Source organism: Entelurus aequoreus, linkage group LG02 (genome assembly GCF_033978785.1).
Source record: "Entelurus aequoreus isolate RoL-2023_Sb linkage group LG02, RoL_Eaeq_v1.1, whole genome shotgun sequence".
NCBI lineage: Eukaryota > Metazoa > Chordata > Actinopteri > Syngnathiformes > Syngnathidae > Entelurus > Entelurus aequoreus.
Genome location: NC_084732.1, coordinates 44233646 through 44256072, shown reverse-complemented (window position 1 = coordinate 44256072; position 22427 = coordinate 44233646). Strand labels below are relative to the sequence as shown.

Genomic DNA, 22427 nt, shown 5'->3' with positions numbered 1-22427 from the left:
CCAGTTTCCGGTACCTAGGAATCGATGCCAATCTTCAAAGCTACCAATGTTTGATACTTATGTGTGTCCTCATGTGTCAACAAATGTGTATTTGTTAAATAATATCTGTTTTTTGACCGACGGAATTTCGGGATCGCGGGGGTACTGGATTCTATCTCAGCTGCATTCAATTTTATTTGGGAGGTGCATTGTATGTTAATGAACATTTCTCTACATTTTGCAGAAAAAATTAAAAACTTTTGAATTTTTGAAAAAAAGCCCAATTTCCATTCGTAGTCCCTACACACGCAAGCAGACCCATCTCTATTTAGCACTAAAATTGCTCAAAACATTATTTTACTTAAAACATTGCTGGTAAAGTTTTGTGTTTTATGAAACAAATTCTGCTTGACTTTGTAGGTTTCCTTTTTGTCTTATCGTTCCCAGGAAAATCCAAACGCTACAACAACAAAAAAATACATATATCCTTTTTCCACAATCAGATTCAGAAACCGAGAACCACATCTCTCTGACTGCATTTGTATTCCATAAAACTTGTCTAGAATGCTTGTGACTGTAATGAATCACAAGGCAGATTCTGAAAAGGTTCGCTTGAATGCTTATCACTTATCTCCTTCTCATCAGCTACATCCAAAGTGTGGACGTTGCACGACCGCAGCAGTACCACGGCAGAATAGATCTCAGGGAGAGCTGTGATAAAATGTTCTGGATAATTGCCAAGATAATGTGTGTGGGTTCACTTTTCTATGATTTATGTTGGTCCTATTGTGTAGAAATACTAGATTACCATATTGTTTCCCTCTCTCCAAGTAGTGCATGCATAAGTAATAACCTGACAATCGCATGTTACTTATTGTCTATCTTAAATGAGACAAAATATATAAATTTCCACCCAGTCAGCCCATTCAAATAATTTAAATTAGTCCAAAAAATAGGCTATGGTTGAATTAGAATAATTTCACTCTGTTTTTTAAAAATGTACTGCAGATAGCTTTTTATAGTTTATAATCCAGGTTGTCGGGTCTTTGTAATTCAGCTGAATGAAATGCCTACTGTAGTTTCTTTCTTAGTTTTTCCCAGACTTAGGCTTCCTGTTTGGGAATGGCTGCACCCCAACATGGCTCTGCATATTGTTGAAGGTCACTGGGAGAGTGTATCCATCTGGCCGACCAGGGGAATGCACCTGACTGGAATGTGCTGATGAGCCACTCTGTATTAGTTTTTTGGACCTCGGAACACTGCAGTGCCTGAAGCGAGATACATTGCAACAGGGGCTTGGGAATAAAGAAAGACTCTGTGTGAAAAATGGCAAATGGTATTCACATAAATCCATCTTGCATGCAGAGCCTGTGAAAGTCTTTTTGTTTTTCATTTCTTTTGACTGATTTTATCCACTGTTTGCTCCTCCAAGGTTACTAATTTTGCTGGGGTGTAAATAATGTACATTGTTAACAGATTGACAGGTTTTTTAGACAAATGGGAATATACATTTGTTTTAAAGAAATCAAAGGCGAGTACTTTTCTTTATGCATTTGTTTTGTCTCAGTCTGCAGCTTAACCACATTTCTTTCACAATCAATCTTGTTAGCTAAAGGGCAGTACATGGTTCTGTAAATGTACAGTGAAATTGTAAGTTTTGTTTCAAGGTCAACCACACGTGATAAAATAGTATTGTTTTTTTACATGCTCCTTTCAATCTTCCAACTTTCTGTAGGCATGGAACACGATGTGCAGGAGAAGTGGCAGCAGCAGCCAACAATGGGATCTGTGGAGTCGGTGTGGCTTACAACGCCAAAATTGGAGGTAAGCACTAAATAAATAATACAGGTGGTTGTGAAAGCGCTGCTTAATGAATCAATCTTGTTTGGTCAATGTTATTTTTCAGCTTCCAAAACACTTGGAACATTATATTACCTGTACATGCATTGTGGGAACAGTTTGGTTAAGGCCCTGTGTTCCCGGTGCGCAACGCAAGGTTTATAAATGTATACATGAATAGCTTTGCTGTGGAAAAACCTGACTGCACTTTTAAAAATGAAATACCACAAAGATTGCGATATAGCATCTTTCTCAGGTCCAACATCGGTGACCTCACCAGCTTCTTCCTGATGAATGAACAAATTATACTCTTGGCATCTTGTAGAAAGTCTTCCCAATAAAGCTCCTATAGTTGCCAAGGATGGACAAATTCTCATTTTTTAAATTAATTTTTACTTCCTCCAGGTGTAATAGCCTTGTCCATATATTTCTGCTTTACTGTGAGATAATGATTTACAGAATAATTACAAATTCAAAACAAAACCAATTTGTCAAATTTGTCAGTTGTAAACAGACATGACAGCACTGTTGTCCCTAAATAACACAGCAGACGAGCCACATCACAGACAAAGGCGGATGTCAAATTAACAGAAAACACACAAGTGCAGTGTTGCTCTGATGTCAACAGCAACACATTTGCAACTAAAGCAAGTTGTGACTGTGTGAAACAGGCTTTGTAATTGATGCACGCACTGGTGATGACAGATGCGGGGCAATGGAAGTTAAATGGCCAGAGTGTCGCTAAGTTTGACTATTTTCCCCAACTTCAGTAATTTTTTTAGTATTCATAGTATACGGAATGTTTGTGTAAATAACTGTCAAAAAACTAATTGTTGCAGTGGTCTTGGCTCTCGATGCTGAAATGGATTAGTTACGCTGTCAATGTTCCCCCTAATTTTTCATTTAGTCAGAGCACACACAAACTCCCTAAGCCTTCCTTGGACCACATGAGACTTGCACACTGTGGCTACACCTAAGCTCAAAACAAATGACATGGCTTATTAAATAACCAAATTACAGCTGTAATGTTCATAGTTTTAATATATAGTAAGCGATTTGGTCCACTTACAATATGAATAATAAAAATTGTGTATTTCATCAAAAGTGTAGTACAGAGTGGGGTTGTTGACATTGTGCAGGCTTTTTGTTTCAGTTTTTTGTAGGGTTGCATTAAACTATTATTTCTTGAATTGATTAATCTACCAAATATTTTTTCGATTAATAAGTAGATTTAATTGATTTTCATAACAAATAGTTTTTTAGTGTAGCTGCGTAACGTATTCAAAAATTGTATTGAAGTAAGAGTACCGTTACTTTAGAAGAATATGATTCAAGTAAAAGTAAAAAGTAGTCATCAAAATAATTACTTTAGTAAGAGTAAGTAATGCGTAAAAAAACTACTCAAGTAACTTATGATTTGTTTAGTAGCTATTTTTTTATGGTTTTTGGACCACAACCGTAGTAGTGTGGGCGTGTGTGTAACACATGAAAATCATATACAATTTACTGCAACATGTTATCTCTAGTTGGAAGTGGAATTCATGTCTGACTGATTGTTTTCGACGTGGGGCTGTTGAGTTTGACGATCACCTTGTGTAAAACCAGCACATCTTTTTTGTACTTTTTTGGCTTCGCTGTGTCACTGTGCCGTGACACTTGCAGTTTGTGTCGATCGGTGCTGCGGGCTAGCACACCGAAGCCAGCTAGCATTAGGAGCCGGAGATACGGAGGTGGGATTTTTTTTTCTTCTGTTGCTGGATGCGTCGGCATATAGACCATCATAATGCCTCCACCAAGGAAAAGCCCGACATCGGAGAAGTTCGAGGCGATGAGGCTCGCACTCCACTCCCTGTGCAGCGATGTGACTGCGGTCAGAGCGCAGAAGGAGCAGCTTCTTGGGCTACTAGAGGAGGTGAAACAGCTACGCCTCCAGAACGTGGAGAAGGACCGGCGCATTGTGGATCTGGAGCGGCGAGTGGACGAGCTCGAGCAATACTCCCGCATGAATGATGTGGTCATCACCGGCATCAAAATTAAGCCGCGCTCCTACGCGCGTGCGGTGGCCGCGGACAGCGGGGAGCCCAGCGAGCAGGAGACACAGTCGGTGGAGCAGCAGGTGGCTTCCTACCTCCAGAGCAGGGGGATAGAGATGGACCTGGAGCACATCGAGGCCTGTCACCCACTGCCAATGAGGAACCAGAGACCACCAGCTGTCATCATGAGATTCATAAACAGGAAAAAGAAAATCGCACTATTGAAGCAAGGACGCAAACTGAAAGGTACAGATGTTTTCATAAATGAACACTTGACAAAGAAAAATGCTGACATCGCAAGGATCGCACGACAACTTAAAAGGCAAAGCAAGATTCAACAAACCTGGGTAACGAACTGTAAGATCTTCATCAAATTAAATGGGACACCGGAGGAAGCAAAAGTCTTGGTGGTGAGGAAAATAGAAGATCTTGATCATCTCAATGCTACCCACACCAAGAACACAGACCACACCAAGTATTGATATGTGTGAGTATCAAGAGCACGCCACAACAGAGACTGATATGGAGATAGACCCTGATAATAATTTTTTCTCTGCGATTGTAAAAAACTAATTATTTTACCTGTGAACAATATTAAAGCAGTGTATAATCAGAAGATAGTCTGTCAATAATACATTTCAATAGTCGAAGCATGTACACTAACTTTGAGGCTATCAAGGATTACTTGAAATAATTTAGACATCCATTTACCATTATTGCAATTACTGAAGCCTGGTTCAACAATGATAAAGGTATTGATTTTAGTCTGAATGACTATGAATAAAGATACATAAACAGAATAAATAAAATAGGAGGAGGGGTCACATTGTACATTCATAAATTTGTTACATTTAAAGTTTTAACAAACATGACCATAGCAGTTGATGGATTATTTGAATGTTTAACAGTGGAAATCCTAAATGACAAAAAGACAAATATCTTCATGAGCTGTGTATACCGGGCACCTGGTTCAAGCATAGAAACTTTCAATGAGTGGATGGGTAAACTATTTTCCTCTGTGAACCATAAAACCATATTTATCTGTGGTGATTTTAACATTGATTTGTTTAACTCAACCAAGCAAAAACATGTTGATGACTTCATTGACACAATGTATAGCTTGTCTCTATATCCAGCCATAACCAAACCAAGCAGAATAACAACACATTGTGCCACAATCATGGACAACATTTTTACTAACATTATGGGAAATCAAGTCACCAGTGGCCTATTTATATGGGATATCACTGACCATTTACCTGTTTTTACTTTATATGACTGTCATCTCAAGAAAACCAAAGACACTATGGCAAAAATCTCTAAACGAATAACAACTGAGGAAACAATCTATGCCCTAAACAATAGTTTAGCAGTTCAGGATTGGACTTCAGTATACAGAGAACCAAATGTGGACAGTGCTTATTGTAATTTTTTAGACATCTTTACTTCCCTGCATAATAAACATTGCCCCGTGAAAGAATATTTTATAAAAGAAAAAAATAGAAATAGCCCTTGGATCACAAAAGGGATAATTAATGACTGTAAAAAGAAAAACAATCTACAAACGTTTCATCAAAATAAAAACAAAAGAAGTCGAACAACGATACAAGAAGTACAAAAATAAATTAACTGATATTATAAGAACAAGCAAACGGTTATATTATTAAAAAAAAACTATATAAAAACAAAAACAATATAAAAGGAACTTGGGATGTTTTGAATAGTCTAATCAAACAAGGATATTCAAAGTTGACATATCCTGATTACTTTATTGATGAAAACGGTGAAGATTATAATATGAGTAATGTAGTAAACGAGTTCAATAGTTTTTTTTGTAAATGTTGGTCCGAAATTGGCAGTTGATATCCCAGACAATGGAGTTAAAAAATCAACTATTAAACAGAATTCTTCGTCATTCTTCCTCTCAGCTACAAATGAGCAGGAAGTGACAAACATTGTGCGGAAGTGTAAAAGTAAGTGCTCCACTGACTGCCATGATATCAACATGATATTGGTTCAAAAAGTTATACTGAATATTGTAAAACCCTTAACTTATATACCGTATTTCCTTGAATAGCCGCAGGGGCGTTAATTAATTTAAAACCTCCTGTCACACCTGCGTTTACCGGAAACCGGCGGGATGGCCGTGCATGCGGTAATTATTTTAAAACCTCTTCTCACTCCGGCGTTTACCAAAAGGAATCCATAAAATTTAGGCGTGCGCTTTGAGTGTGATGTAAGCATACCATCATGAAAAGCACATTTAATTAAAAAAAACGTTATTATGGTCTTACCTGTACTTATAAATGGAGTCCATTTGCAGCTCCTTCTGACCAAAAGCATCGATAACTTGTTTATAGAAGTCTTCCTTATTTTCTTTCTTCAGTTTTAAAAGTCTCTGTTTCGATGGAGATATTCCTTTAATTATTACCTCCTGCTTCGATTGAAAGTCCAGTTTAGAAAACTGTTTTATTTTATGTATGTAATCCTCCATTTTAAAAGTTCAGGCAGAGGACAGAAAAAAAAATCTCTTGCTGCGTGTGTTCACTTCTTCTGCAGTACCGGAAGTCGCAAGAAGGATCACTAGCGCGGCAGCGCCCTCTACCACCAGGAGGCGGGAGTCATTTAATGACTTATACAGTATTTCACACACGCAGCTACGGTATATTAATAAAACATAGCTGCTTACTGTTCTCTTTAGCATACTGTACAGGTATTCAATAGCTTGGACCTTAAATCCTACTGAAAAGCTCTTTATCTTTTTTCCTTTGTGCGATTGTAAACTACTGAAAGCAGTTTCCTCCATTTTGAAAATGAGGACAGATGCGTCACTCGTGACGTAACGAATTTGACCCGGTGGAAGTTCTAGCCATATGCTAAATATTTTGCGAAACGAGTTAGACCCGGCGAAAATTACAGACATGCGATAATAAAATTAATATTTTGCGAAACGAATTTGATCCAGCTTCAATAATAAACCGGCGATAAGGCCAAGCATGCGTTAATTATTTTGAGAAACGAGTTTGACCCGGCAGTAATTCTAGACGTGCGAATACTATATTCCCTGCGCCAATTCAAGGAAATACGGTATGTAACCTATCATTCCAGACTGGCTGCTTTCCAAGTCAAATGAAAATTGCTAAGGTATCTCCGCTCTTCAAAAGTGACAGCAAACACACTTTCACCAATTACAGACCAATCTCTCTTTTGCCTCAGTTCTCAAAAATCTTAGAGAAACTATTTAACTCTCGACTTGAATCTTTCGTTGAGAAGCATCATATAATCAATGACGGTCAGTATGGCTTGAGGTCCAAACAAACAACCTCAATGGCGATAACTGAAGCTATTGAAGAAATTACTAATGCACTGGTCTGGAGCATAAAAGATATGCATTTGGTACTTTTATTGATCTAAAGAAAGCCTTTGATGCCATTAATCATTCAATTCTACTAAATAAAATGGAAAATATGGAATTAGGGGGCTGGCTGGTGACTGGTTAAAAAGTTATTTAACAGGGAGGGTAAAGTTTGTAAAAATGGGTACATTTTTATCTGATACTCTTGGCATTGCTTGTGGTGTCCCCAAAGGGTCCGTGTTGGGGCCAAAACTGTTGAATGTATATATCAATGATATGTTTAATACATCCAAAGTACTGAAATGTATACTATTTGCAGACGACACAAATATATTCTACAGTAGTGATGACTATAATGAGCTCATAAATACAGTAAACACAGAACTAAACATAGTAAAAAAATGGAAGGACACAAATAAATTATCTTTGAATATAAATAAAACATAACGTCTGAACAGAAAATAAGTATTGATGATACCCAAATTGAAATCGTAAATGAGAATACATTTTGGGGAGTAATAATTGATAGTAAACTATCATGGAAACCTCATGTCAGACACATTAAAACAAAAATCTCCAAAAGCCTCTCAATTATAAACAAAGCAAAACTATACCTCAATGAAAATGCACTCCGTACTCTATACTGCACCCTGGTACTGCCATACCTTACATACTGTGTTGAAGTATGGGGGAATACTTACCACAACACAATTCATCCTCTGATCATATTACAGAAAAGAGCAGTTCAGGTCATTAACAACGTTGGTTATTTAGAACATACTCATAATCTGTTTATGCAATCAAAGTTGCTCAAATTTGATGACCTTGTTAAATATAATACATTAATAATATTATATAAAGCATTTAACAAATTATTGCCGCCTAATCTGCAACGTTTTTTTACAAGACGAGTGCAGGCTCATAACTTGAGAGGCTTTGGATATTTCTTATTGCCGAGAGCTCAAACCACTCAAACGTTTTTTTGTGTCTGTATGCGGAGTAAAACTATGGAACAACCTGGACTTACAACACAAGCAATGCCAAACTATTAATGGATTTAAACTATTATACAAACATGGGATCTGGTTCAAATTGAGAGATGAGGGTCTTTAATTTGACCTGTTGTTGTACTCTGTCTAAAAGTGTTAACATGTGCTCAATGTTTCCAACCTATGTTGTCTATTACCATTATTGCTATGTTGTCTGTTACCATTATTGCTATGTTGTCTATTACCGTTGTTGGCATTTTGTCTATTACCATTGTTGGTACATTCATTATTCCTACATTGTTGATACAAATTGTTGTTAGTGTAATAATTATTGTTACCTGTGGTAATGGCACTATGATACAACATCTGTATTATAATCCTTAAACAAAGTAGCAGTGAAACTCATGTGAATAATCACTGAATGGAGAACTGGTGGTGGGATTAAATAAATGATCTTCATCCCACTCCCTTTCAGGCAAAACTGACTAAAATAACACAAACTTCCATATGAGCGTAAGAGCCGCGGCCCGCCTTGCCTCACAAAGAGTCAAACATACTAAGAATTACAAGAGAATTCACCCCCTTCTTTTAATTCCGTTGGGGCACAAAAGCTTGCAGCTGCTGATATCAATGAAAAGCGTGAATGCTCTTTGAAGCATTCACATGTCGATTTATCAACGCTGGAAAATTTACAGAGTTAATTTTCATTTATCGTTGGTTAAATTGACTTATCATATTTCGGCCCAGGCCTATCCTCACGAAAGGTTGAAAAAAATGTTGCTATCTCTCGGTATAAGTTGACTGTCAAAGTTGACCAACTTTTCAGTTTATGGCCAGAACCTTCTACTATACAGTTGAGATGCATGATTTATAATCTAGAATTAACTTTCACCAGCTGAGAGGCGATGCAGCAGCTCATCGGCTCAATATGTCAATATAGCAGCATAAGCTAGTTAGCTCTCTGTGATAACGGTGCGCTAAAAATGTGTGTCTGAAAAAGTTCTCTTTGAAAGATATCTTATTTCGACTAAATACTGTGCTGTATATGCTCCCCCAGGTAAATGAATCAAATAAACTTACTTTATATGATAAAAGGGAGCTAATCTATCGATGTGCTGATGTCATAATGCCAGAGTCGTGGGTGTGATACCCTTACAATGTAACCAAATGTGTGTGTTTACTGTTTTCATTGTATGCCCTTTACTTAAGAAATAATAAAATGTGTTATTTTGCACTGTAAACATTAGACTCTAAATATTACACTCTTCTTCAGAGGGGACACAGTTTGACGGTTACAGTTCCCTCGGATTGGCTCTGATCAGGAGACATTAGGTGTTAAAAGTGACCAATCCGAAAGGAGGGTAGTTGCAGATGCCAATTATTCAATACCCACCCCTAAGTGCCAAACAGGTGGAAAACATGCGTGAAGAGAACCAGGGAAACACATCACAGGCGCAAACCGAGGCCGCACACAAATAGTCCCTACAATGTAAAATACAGCTGCGCGTGTGTGCAGACAGGCCATGCGCACACCGTGTGTTTTTTTACGAGCAAGGATTCTGGCACTGTTCTGACGCCATAGTGCCACTGCCAGTTTGTTTCCCCATAATAACCGGTTGACACTGCTGCATTTACCTTTTTTTAAGTCAATACATCAACAGCGTGTATAACAACAACTTGCTGTTAATAACATTTATTTGCTGTGTAACTAAACACGTGTGAACCGCATCATATTATTGGCTGGAGTGTTCAGTGGTGGTGAATACCCCAGCCGCTGGACATGTTTGTCTTTGTGTTTATCTGTTGTTACCCCTTGTTGTCACCTTCCCTTCACCAAGTTGCATTGCAGAATCGAACAAAATGAATTATGTGTTTATTTTTATGCGCTGCATAGACTGATTGTGTGCAGACAACACAGAGGGACACAAATTGAGTACTATTAAAGTTAGTTAAAAATGTAATGGGAATTGTAAATGTCTTTGCAGTCGTCACCTTCATGAACCATATTTTGCCATACTTGTTACACCTGATTCCCATCTGTTTCATTTGTAATGTGGTTCTCAGAGTGTGAAATAAAAATGTAACTGTGTTGAAATGGAGACCAATGATTTGATAAACTATCATGCACATATTTACAGGCTGTGCCTCTAATGTGGCTTCTTCAGATGTAGTGTTTAGTTCTTTAAAAGGCAGGCGCTGCTTTTATCCTAGTGCCCATTCTCTCATTTCTTCTCGGCTTATCTTTCCTGCGTGCTACTTCCAGCTGTCGTATCAATTTTGAACCCCTAAGAGAAAAGAACGCCTCTGCGCACATGTTTATGATCATACCAAGTGCCTTGGGAGAATATCACATACATCCTCATTATGATAAAGGGTGCGCGTGTGTGGTCTCATAGGTAGAGATTCAGCTGTGAAGTCGAGTTTCTTGCAGTATATTTCCAAGTAGTTGAAACGAAACACATTTTCTAAAAAAAATGAATACCGTTACTTAGCCATTACACCTTGCAGTCTCTTAAGCCAAGTGAGAGAAATACTGCCTCTGTGGTCTGCGATCCTTTCTTAACTGTCAGGGTTGTTCTTGGCACTAAAGCATGTATTCCTAGCGCTATAAGAATGTTTCAAAATAAACCTTTTTTAGAATGTAACATATTATTGCCAGGTTTGGGGTTGAAGTATGAAATTTGTCCTGGCATCAGATGTTAGTGGCATGCCACACATTTACTGAACATAAACTGATGAATGCATACACAGTCCAGAATCTAGAAAGTCCTCTAATAGACAAATAATTTTCCCAATAAAACTAAAAACGGATATTATAGTTTGTCATTTAAATTTTAAGGGTGGATTTAGTTGTTTTTAGGGATGGCCAGAGAGAATGATAACGGAAGGTTGATGTGTACATACACAAGTTGAACCATAATTTATGAGTTTGTCTTCCTTGTTTATGTTGTTTATTTCGGACTTTTTGGGGGCCTGGGGAAACATGAAGCTCCTCAGTGAATTACACAACCCCTGCCTAGAAGTTGATGCCACCACAGAAATGCTACAGTCTGTTTGATGTGTTTGCAGTATGTCAGACTGTTGGTGCTTGGTTTTTCAGAATAGAACAACATAGAGGGGAGGTCGGGGTGAATGATTCAATGCACCAAATTTGGGAAGTACTGTAAGTTAAGGAATTGTATTTTAATAATCGCGTTATTGTTCCCTTCATTGTCATTTGTTTCCATATTTGCATCTTTCCATTGTTCCTCTCAAAGTGTATGTATTTTCAATCCAATGCTATAGTGGCATTGTTTTGTTTAGTTTTTACTCATCTATCTTTCTTCTAGAGCATTTAGTTTTAAAAGAGGCAGCGATGCAGTTTACAACTTCTTTCTAAACACCAGCATAAAAAATTGATTCCGTGATGTGGGTGTGGGGACCTGTATGCAAAAAAAAAAATAATTATGAATTATGTGCCCATTATGTGTGAATCAGCATTCACACATTAAACACCAATTGCATAGTCTGACACTCTGCTCATACAGCACATGCACACAATATGCACACAGTGCACTAGAATTATGCAAATATGTAACACCACAGTATCGCTGTGGGCCCTTAAATTCTACCTCTCCTAAAATGGGAAGTACAACGACACCGTTGAGCCCATCCATCCATCCATCCATTTTCTTCCGCTTATCCGAGGTCGGGTCGCGGGGGCAGCAGCCTAAGCAGAGAAGCCCAGACTTCCCTCTTCCCAGCCACTTCGTCCAGCTCCTCCCGGGGGATCCCGAGGCGTCCCCAGGCCAGCCGGAAGACATAGTCTTCCGAATGTGTCCTGGGTCTTCCCAGTGGCCTCCTGCCGGTCGAAAGTACCCTAAACACCTCCCTAGGGAGGCGTTCGGGTGGCATCCTGACCAGATGCCCGAAACACCTCATCTGGCTCCTCTCAATGTGGAGGAGCAGCGGCTTTATTCTGAGTTCCTCCCGAATGATAGAGCTTCTCACCCTATCTCTAAGAAAGAGACCCGCCACCCGGCGGAGGAAACTCATTTCTTTCGCCGCTTGTACCCGTGATCTTGTCCTTTCGGTCATAACCCAAAGCTCATGAGCATAGGTGAGGATGGGAACGTAGATCGACCGGTAAATTGAGAGCTTTGCCTTCCGGCTCAGCTCCTTCTTCACCACAACAGATCAATACAGCGTCCCATTACTGAAGACGGCGCACCGATCCGCCTGTCGATCTCACCATCCACTCTTCCCTCACTCGTGAACAAGACTCCTAGGTACTTGAACTCCGCCACGACAGGCACCAACCACCTTGCGGCCTCAGCTCCAATCAGCCGCCTCGACAATAGAGGCACGGAACATGATCCACTCGGACTCAATGTCCAGCATCTCCCTCGTGACATATTCAAAGTTCTTCCGGAGGTGGGAATTGAAACTCTCCCTGACAGGAGACTCTGCTAGGCGTTCCCAGCAGACCCTCACAATGCGTTTGGGCTTGCCAGGTCTGTCCGGCATCCTCCCCCACCATCGGAGCCAGCTCACCACCAGGTGGTGATCGGTAGAAAGTTCTGCCCCTCTCTTCACCCGAGTGTCCAAAACATGAGGCCGCAAATCCGATGACACAACTACAAAGTCAATCATGGAACTGCGGCCGAAGGTGTCCTGGTGCCAAGTGCACATATGGACACCCTTATGTTTGAACATTGTGTTTGTTATGGACAATCCGTGACGAGCACAAAAGTCCAATAACAAAGCACCACTTGGGTTCAGATCCGGGCGGCCATTCTTCCCAATCACGCCTCTCCAGGTTTCACTGTTGTTGCCAACATGAGCATTGAAGTCCCCCAGAAGAACAAAGGAATCACCCGAGGGAGCACTCTCCAGTACTCCCTCAGGGGAATCCAAAAAGAGTGGGTACTCTGAGCTGCTGTTTGGTGCGTAAGCACAAACAACAGTCAGGACCCGTCCCCCAACCCGAAGGCGGAGGAAAGCTACCCTCTCGTCTACTGGGTTAAAGTCCAACGTGCAGGCTTTGAGCCGGGGGGCAACAAGAATTGCCACCCCAGCCCATCGCCTCTCATTGCTTGCAACGCCAGAGTGGAAGAGAGTCCAGGCCCTCTCGAGAGAACAGGTTCCAGAGCCCTTGCTGTGCGTCGAAGTGAGTCCAACTATATCTAACTGGAACTTCTCCACCTCGCGCACCAGCTCAGGCTCCTTCCCTCCCAGCGAGGTGACGTTCCACGTCCCAAGAGCTAGCTTATGTAGCCGAGGATCGGACCGCCAAGTGCCCTGCCATGAGTGGTGAGCCCATTGGAGGGACGACCCACGTTGCCTCTTCGGGCTGAGCCCGGCCGGGCCCCATGGGGACAGGCCCGGCCACCAGGCGCTCGCCATCGTGCCCCACCTCTGGGCCTGGCTCCAGAGGGGAGCCCCGGTGACCCGCGTCCGGGCGAGGGAAATCTAGGTCCTCGATTTGTACTTTTCATAAAGGTCTTTGAGCTGCTCTTTGTCTGATCCCTCACGTAGGACCCGTTTGTCTTGGAAGACCCTACCAGGGAGCATAGAAGACCCCGGACAACATAGCTACTAGGATCATTGAGACACGCAAACTCCTCTACCCCGATAAGGTGGCAGCTCAGATAGGAGAACGTTGAGCCACAGAACGAAAATAAAAGACGCAACTAATAAAAATTATAGCTGCTGCTAAGAAGCGTCATTACCTACTATGTATGTTTCACTACAATCTTAGTGCAAATTAAGTGACAAAGTTGAACTTGCAGATGTTACACCTCATTAAGATTCTGTGTGACTTGTGATGACTTCCAATTACTTATGAATATATGTGTAAAAACTTTGACATAACAAAGTGGTTATGGTTATGAGTTATTTGTTTCAGCCACGTTTAACAAATAGAGGAAAAACAACTTGTCGTTACATAATTCAACATATCCAAAAAGGTGTAGGAAAGAGAGAAGTTTAAACCTACCTTTTCTCCATGTCTTTTACTGATACAACGGAACCGTCATTTACAAACTTAAGTGGTTCTTATCCTTTAATCGAAAAATGTGTATTATAAGGCAAAAAATCTCCATAAGAAACAATTTAATCATGAGTAATAGGTTTCAACCTTGACAAAAGTCCATATTTTAGTAAAGGTTTGTACACTTTAAACACAATGTAAAGCGCTATACAGTACTTTAGATCAAACAAACATAACAAGGGGGTGAAAGATCAAATTTCTACAGTACTGGCATTTATTAACAGAACCAAAACAACTAGTTGCCCTGCCGCCACACACCCACTGTCACTAGCGCTGTGGTTAACAGCCAGTGGCTAGAATGATTAGGAATTTAAAAAATATAACAGACCTGCCCACAATGGCTGTGCTGCCGGGCGCAATATAGTTGCTCTGTGGAACATTTGTACACTAAGACATAGTTCGTGCAACAAATCATATTGTTATTCTGTTTTTTCGTACAATGAGACGTTTACAAATCGAGGTTCCACTGTAATTCATTAACACCATAACTTGTACATGTTTGAATTAGGTTAACTTTCTGTGCGTATTAAAAGAAGGTGTTGGAAATTATTTTTTTTAAATCTCAAAAAGGACAGTGTTCTGTGGTCTAAAAAGTATTCTTCTGCTTGTCAATGACAATGCAGGTGTTCGCATGCTGGATGGTGAGGTGACAGACATTGTTGAAGCCCAGTCCCTCAGCCTGAATCCCCAACACATCGACATTTACAGTGCCAGTTGGGGCCCGGAAGATGATGGCAAAACTGTGGATGGACCTGCCAAACTCGCCAAAGAGGCCTTTCAGCATGGAGTTACTGAGGTGTGTCTGCGTTTGTGTGTGTCTCTGTGTGTGTGTGCGTGCGTGCGTGTGTCTGTGGAGGGGCCACTTTTTGTGTGGGACAGAAATTATTTACCGCGCTTGTGTGTCTTCCTTTCAACAGTCTGTAATTGAACTGTTCAAGCATGAGAGGACAAAAGCGGAAGGAACAAAACCGTTTTTGACCCTGACAATTATGAACTGGAAGGAGAAGGGAATGTGCTCTGAAACCCACTAGTTAGGAACATTTTCTAAAATGAGCTGAAGCGGTGCTGATTGAAATCAAACCTGAACTGTGAGAAATTAAGTTTGAACTGATTGAAATGCAAGAAGAAAGTTTATTTTTAAGTTCAACCTCATATACTTGAGTCCTCAGTATGAACACTGTAAGTGCTTATTTATATATTAAAAATAATTTCAAACCAAAAACTGTCCCAGAAAGACGCCCCCCCACATGTAGCACTTGTAATCTATAAATAGTCGTCCTGTAGTAGAATTTCTGACCTTTGACCTATATTGCATGTCTATCAAGAATGTACGCTCATTTAATTTCTCTTCTATTCTGTGCCAGTGGGACAAAGGTGAATATGGAGTTGTGCCAACCTGTCTACAGAATGTTTAGAATTTCCAAATATGACTAAGAGATACAAGGTTGTTTTGGAACAGACAAAACCAAAACAAAACAATCATGACGCATTAGATAACAAACAATGACGCACAAGAGGCATATAAAAAATGGCAGAAGACCGGAATTCGACAGTGATTTTGGCTTGTGTGTGTCTTGTTTACTCCGGAGTAACATGTGGTCTGTCTGCACGGCCAACTTAATTCAACCTGCACTTCTGATAATGGGTAAATAAATTTGTTGTACTAAACTACTTTTGTTGCCTGCTTAAGCTTCGGACAATCCACTACATGTCCCTTGTTAGAATGCTTGAGACTCTGTCATGTAGATTAATGGACTGGCAGACCACGCCCCAGACTACCACATGTGCGCGCCACACATAACCACATCCAAGCAGCTCCACACAGACCTCGTTATATGGAGTGTGGGATTCAAAGCGTGTGCCATAAAACTGACTTGGGACTGCTGACACGGGCTACTTTGATGATCGTGACGGTTGACCGCGCTGTCAGTTGGCGGTGAGTGGCACATGTCCAGGTTGGATCAATGCAGATTGAGACAGTGCCATTCAATACCATAAAGCTGAATTATTGCACCTCCAGCACTGAAGGTTTAGATGGTATATTACAGTGACCCGACATTAATTTTGTGGTTTTCTTTTACATCGCCGTCACATATTTAGGTGGTTGTTAATTATTTTATAGGGGTTTTGTATAGGGTTTCTATTATTTTTAATGGATGAAGAAGTTAATGACGTATTCCTTTTCTAACTCTCAGGGCCGTGGAGGTTTAGGCTCCATTTTTGTGTGGGCATCCGGCAACGGGGGGCGACAGAAGGATAGCTGTAACTGTGATGGCTACACCAATAGCATCTACACCCTATCCATCAGCAGCTCCACCCAGAATGGCAATGTCCCCTGGTACAGCGAGGCTTGCTCATCCACCCTCGCCACCACCTACAGCTCCGGAAACATGAATGAAAAACAGATAGTAAGTGTTCATCTTTTTTATTGGACTTTCCTTTGTCCATTAAGTGTATGAAGGGCATGGTTTGAAATTTGATTTCACTACATCATAATCACTGCATATAATCTTCCAATTAGGAAATACATGTTTCCAAAGGCACAGTGGAGAGCTTTCATAAAACCTGGGTTGCCTTGTTAAAACACCTGTACAGACAGTGATGACATAGCTAACAAAATCTTGTTCAAGAGCAACAAAGTGCATCAAAGAAGACATGAATCATCTAAGTTGTTGTACACTAATTGGTTGTTGATGCATTGGGGTCAGCAGCGTATTGACTTCGCAATCCTCTTCCTACTGTGTCCTCTTCTTCTTCCTTTTATTAATTCACCTTTGGCACATTACATTTCTTATGAATTGTAAATTGTTGGAAGTCATCCTGGAAAGCTGCTATTGAACAGTCACCTCACAAACACAAAATCACTTACAGTCGTAGTCAAAAGTTTACACACACTTGTGAAGGACATAATGTCATGGCTGTCTTGAATTTTCAATGATTTCTACAACTATTATTTTTTTGTGATAAAGTGATTGGAGCACATACTTGTTTGTCACAAAAAACATTCATGAAGTTTGGTTCTTTTATGAATTTATTATGGGTCTACTGAAAATGTGACCAAATCTGCTGGGTCAAAAGTATACATACATTAACATACATGATCAATTCAGGTGATGTAGAAAAGTTACAATCAAATCGAATTAGCTTCATGGCATGGCCTCATAACTTCATGTGAGTGATTATGATTGACGACACCTGTTGACTTCTCCGAGTCCATTTAAATAGGGCCCATGTGATGCAGTCATTAGACTCGGTTAAAAACGCGTCAATGGTAAAGTCAAAGAAACTGAAAAAACGAATTATTGACTTGAACAAGTCAGGAAAGTCACTTGGAGCCATTTCAAAGCAGCTTAAGGTCCCAAGAGCAACTGTGCAGATAATTTTTCGTAAGTATAAAGTGCATGGTACAGTTTTGTCACTGCCACGATCAGGAAGAAAATGCAAGCTATCACCTGCTACTGAGAGAAAATTGGGCAGGATGATCAAGAGTCAACCGAGAACCACCAAAAAGCAGGTCAGCAATGAATTGGAAGCTGCTGGAACACAGGTGTCAGTGTCCACAGTCAAGCGTGTTCTGCATTGCCATGGACTGAGAGGCTACCATGCAAGAAGGAAGCCCTTGCTCCAGAAGCGACACCTTAAGGCTCGTCTAAAGTTTGCTGCTGATCACATGGACAAAGATAAGACCTTCTGTAAGAAAGTGTTCTGTGATCAGATGAAACAAAAATTGAGGTGTTTCGGCACAATACCCAGCAATATGTTTGGAGGAGAAAAGGTTGAGGCCTTTAATCCCAGGAACACCATTCCTACCGTCAAGCATGGTGGTGGTAGTATTATGCTCTGGGCCTGTTTTGCTGCCAATGGAACTGGTGCTTTACAGAGAGTAAATAGGACAATGAAAAAGGAGGATTACCTCCAAATTCTTCAGGACAATCTAAAATCATCAGCCCGGAGGTTGAGTCTTGGGCGCAGTTGGGTGTTCCAACAGGACATTGACCCCAAACACACGTCAAAAGTGGTAAAGGAATGGCTAAATCAGGCTAGAATTAAGGTTTTAGAATGGCCTTCCCAACGTCCTGACTTAAACCCCATTGAAAACATGTGGACAATGCTGAAGAAACAAGTCCATGTCAGAAAACCAACAAATTTAGCGGAACTGCACCAATTTTGTCAAGAGGTGTGGTCAAAAATTCAACCAGAATCTTGCCAGAAGCTTGTGGATGTCTACCAAATACTTGGTGTACATTTTGGTAGAACTCCTTTAGAGTTCACACTTTTTTCGCTTTGGACCAAAAGCTGCGCAGTAAAGAACATGCATGAAACAAGGATTTGATTGGGCAGATTTCATGACAGATTTCATGACATATTACATGATGTAACCTCAATAATTCCAAACCAAAACACCATCTGCCGTGTTGAATACATAGTTTTTATTTAAGTATATCTTGATATATTTACAAGTGTTGATTTCATGTAAAGCCAGGGATATTCAACTAAATAGTTTTGGGGGCCACATTTGCAGAAAGTTAAAAACCGGGGAGATGGACTCCTCCCTTAACTATTATTCCTGAGAATCAGCGTCCTCTGCAGTGGACATTTGAATTGTTTTGTAAGGGTAACTAAATTGGAAATTAAAGAAAAGTTATATCCCTGTCTATGCAACAGGGGTGCACTGCTGTTTTTAGGGGCCTACTACAAAAAAAGCTAGACAAAGATCCACTAAATGAAAGCACTTTAAAGGCCTACTGAAATGACATTTTCTTATTTAAACGGGGATAGCAGGTCCATTCTATGTGTCATATTTGATAATTTTGCGATATTGCCATATTTTTGCTGAAAGCATTTAGTAGAGAACATCGACGATAAAGTTTGCAACTTTTGGTCGCTGGTAAAAAAGCCTTGCCTGTACCGGAAGTAGCATGACGTCACAGGTTGTGGAGCTCCTCACATCTGCACATTGTTTACCATCATGGCCACAAGCAGCGAGAGCGATTCGGACCGAGAAAGCGACGATTTCCCCATTAATTTGAGCGAGGATGAAAGATTCGTGGATGAGGAAAGTGAGAGTGAAGGACTAGAGGGCAGTGGAAGCGATTCAGATAGGGAAGATGCTGTGACAGGCGGGTGGGACCTAAAATTCAGCTGGGAATGACTAAAACAGTAAATAAACACAAGACATATATATACTCTATTAGCCACAACACAACCAGGCTTATATTTAATATGCCACAAATTAATCCCGCATAACAAACACCTCCCCCCTCCCGTCCATATAACCCGCCAATACAAATCAAACACCCGCACAACACACTCAATCCCACAGCCCAAAGTACCGTTCACCTCCGCAAAGTTCATACAGCACATATATTTCCCCAAAGTTACGTACGTGACATGCACGTAGCGGCACGCACGTACGGGCAAGCGATCAAATGTTTGGAAGCCGCAGCTGCGTAGTCCCGGTACCGCGTATCCAACTCAAAGTCCTCCTGGTAAGAGTCTCTGTTGTCCCAGTTCTCCACAAGCATGCGTATCCAACTCAAAGTCCTCCTGGTAAGAGTCTCTGTTGTCCCAGTTCTAAAGCTTAACTGTCATCGTTCGAGAATTTAAACGTATTGTAAATGTGTAGCTTCAGCCGGCCGCTAATGCACCGCTTTCCACCTACAGCTTTCTTCTTTGCTATCTCCATTGTTCATTAAAGAAATTGCAAAAGATTCACCAACACAGATGTCCGGAATACTGTGGAATTTTGCGATGAAAACAGACGACTTAATAGCTGGCTACATTGGTGTCCCAAAATGACCGCTACAATCCGTGACGTCACGCGCAAACGTCATCCTACCGAGAGGTTTTCAGCAGGACATTTCGCGGGAAATTTAAAATTGCACTTTACTAATCTAACCCGGCCGTATTGGCATGTGTTGCAATGTTAAGATTTCATCATTGATATATAAACAGACTGCGTGGTCGGTAGTAGTGGGTTTCAGTAGGCCGTTAACGTTTTTAGGAATTTGCTGCAGAAATGTTAGTCTCTCAAGTTTTTTGAACTGAACTCACGGGCCGGTCTGGTGTCATTTCGGGATGTATTTGGCCTCGGGACCATACTTGCCAACCCTCCCGATTTTCCTGTGAGACTCCCGAATTTCAGTGCCCCTCCCGAAAATCTCCCGGGGCAACCATTCTCCCGAATTTCTCCCGAATTTCTCTCGATTTCCACCCGAACAACAATATTGGGGGTGTGCCTTAAAGGCACTGCCTTTAGCGTCCTCTCTCACCTGAAACCTTCACCCCTTAACAGCCGTATGTTGTCCAGGCGTCCGCTTTTCCTCCATATAAACAGCGTGCCGGCCCAGTCACATAATAATGTAGCGTTGGACGGGTTTAACAATGGTCTTCACTTGAAGATGTCAAGAAATGCTGACACGTTGTATGATCTTTTGACTAGTTTAATGATAACGTTACTTTCAAAAACATACACACGCACAAGTGAATGCAAGGCTTACTTGATCAACAGCCATACATGTCACACTGACGGTGGTCGTATAAACAACTTTAAGTCTGTTACTAATATGCGCCACACTGTCAACCCACACCAAACAAGAATGACAAACACATTTCGGGAGAACATCCGCACCGTAACACAACATAAACACAACAGAACAAATACCCAGAATCCCTTGCAGCACTAACTCTTCCGGGACGCTACAATAACATCTACGGCTTTTGGAGCTCAGTGCACAACTGCACACACAACAAGAAGGAGACGAAGCAGAAGAACGAAGAAGAGACATGGCGACGACGAATAAAAAGAAAAAATACGCTTGCAAGTTCTAAAATGATTGGAAAAAATAATTTAATTTCATCCCCCCCATCTCCCGAATTCGGAGGTCTCAAGTTTGGCAAGTATGCTCGGGACCACCAGTTGAATCGCACTAATCTAAAATATGCTTTTAAATAGTGACACACAAAATGCATTTTCTTTTACACATTTGTCATTTCTGCATGCTTCTGGCTGTCACTTTAACAGTGGTGTTAAAGTGACAGCATAGCGTGTAGTGTTCACATTTCAGTCCAAGTGAACCGAGCTGCACCAGAGTTCACTTGCAAGATCTATCTCTCAAGCGATCTCGATCTGCGTATTTGGATAATTGTGTTCACTTGACCAAATAAATCGTACGAGCAGGGCAAGCGGAACTCACAACAGTGTTCCTTTTAGCCAAACCAAACATGACAAGTGTGAATACACTACAAGGTGCTGATTTAGTAAAATCCAAACACCATGTACTAAACTGCATGTGCAAACAATAAAATTGCTTGTACTTTTAGTGGGCATGTTGCGTGTGATCTACTAATACTGCTTGTACAATTGAAAATTGGTGCTGACCGCCTTATTTAAATTAGGTTTTTGCGTGTACTATCAAGGCTTTCACCACGGAGTAACTTGATCATTCATGTTATCATTTTCCTACCTGTGCCATGTTGCTATGTTTTCAAACATGCAGGAGACATTACCACTTGTTATGGGCATTTTAGAAGCAGTGGAACTTGTGCAGTGTATCTACATTTAAATCACTGTATATTTTTTTTAGCGCTGTGACGGTGTGCTCATGGGAGAGAGGTTGCACATGTGTGCTCAAGACGCAAACAATGCAAACTTTAAGATGTTTTTTTCATATTGGAGATATGTTAATATATACCCTATGTGAGAAAACAAACGGCAATAAAAAATACCAAAGGACATCAAAACGCATCAGTTGAATATGTTTTAATCAGCCCCTTAAGTCACCCAGCACACAGGCTAGAAAATCAAAATATGTTGCTGAATTGACAGTAGGTCTGATATATATATATATATATATATATATATATATATATATATATATATATATATATATATATATATATATATATATATATTTTTTTTTATGTCTGTCTAAATGTGTGTGTCAACTGACACACACTTAGGACAAAGGATTCGTGTCTGTCCATCGTCTGCCTGTGTGGCACTGACCCTGCTGCTGCGGGTGTAACTGTTAGTTTGCGCGTACTTTTCAGACGTGCCTAATAAAGACGCTATTTTAGGTGCCAATGTGGAAACTTTGGATCATCTCCTTTTTATGTTAGCAATGGTGTGCGGCAATGTAGTTTTTTGTCTCCTTGTCTTTTCTTATTTTTGTTCTTATTTTAATATGGATAATTTATGT

General features: G+C 40.5%; 1 protein-coding gene across 2 annotated transcripts in view; it reads left to right on the top strand.

The window, feature by feature from the left end:
* Positions 1 to 22427, top strand: part of furina (furin (paired basic amino acid cleaving enzyme) a) — a 221868-nt gene that overhangs the window by 169790 nt on the left and 29651 nt on the right. For both annotated transcript variants that reach the window (XM_062027377.1, XM_062027385.1), the window contains exons 7-9: positions 1715 to 1803; positions 14850 to 15022; positions 16422 to 16634. In XM_062027377.1, the coding sequence (XP_061883361.1) occupies positions 1715 to 1803; positions 14850 to 15022; positions 16422 to 16634 (475 nt within the window). The remainder of the gene's footprint in view (positions 1 to 1714; positions 1804 to 14849; positions 15023 to 16421; positions 16635 to 22427) is intronic.